Source organism: Pterocles gutturalis, unplaced genomic scaffold (assembly GCF_000699245.1).
Source record: "Pterocles gutturalis isolate BGI_N339 unplaced genomic scaffold, ASM69924v1 scaffold28952, whole genome shotgun sequence".
NCBI classification, from domain to species: domain Eukaryota; kingdom Metazoa; phylum Chordata; class Aves; order Pterocliformes; family Pteroclidae; genus Pterocles; species Pterocles gutturalis.
Genome location: NW_010113655.1, coordinates 377 through 840, shown reverse-complemented (window position 1 = coordinate 840; position 464 = coordinate 377). Strand labels below are relative to the sequence as shown.

Here is a 464-nt window from a genome sequence, read left to right as displayed (position 1 = left end):
GCCCCCGCTCACAGATGTAGTAGTACTCGTGGCCGGGTCGGAACTCGAAGCCCAGCGAGAAGGGGGTGAAGAGCTGGAACTTCTCGGAGAACTTGAGGGGCCCGTTGGGGGAGTCGGGGCGGTTGCACTCCCAGCGCTTGAAGCCGCGCTGCCGGTGGTCGCAGGACGCGTGCCCCTCGTAGTTCACCATGTAGAGCACGTAGCGCTCCATGCGCTCGGGCAGCGGCTCCTCGTAGTGCGGGCAGTAGATGTCCAGGTAGTCGTTGATGCTCACCTCCACCGTGTAGTCCCCGCGGTGGAACCTGCGGGAGAAACCGGCGTCAGCGGCACCGCGTCCCACCGGGTCCCACCACGAGGACACCGGTGGCACCGTGTCCCACTGCATCCCACCATGGGGACACTGGCGGCACCATGTCCCACTGCATCCCGCCCTGGGGACACCAGCAGTACCATGTCTCACTGCA

At 65.7% G+C, this 464-nt stretch overlaps 1 protein-coding gene across 1 annotated transcript; it reads right to left on the bottom strand.

Annotated features, from left to right (window-relative positions):
* Positions 1–12: 12 nt before the first annotated feature.
* LOC104462593 (ephrin-A2) lies at positions 13–302 on the bottom strand (the record flags this gene model as incomplete). The annotated part of the gene is made up of 1 exon (XM_010074590.1): positions 13–302. A coding segment is annotated over one exon (290 nt), but the record flags the coding sequence as incomplete, so codon positions are not given.
* Between the last annotated feature and the right edge of the window lie 162 nt (positions 303–464).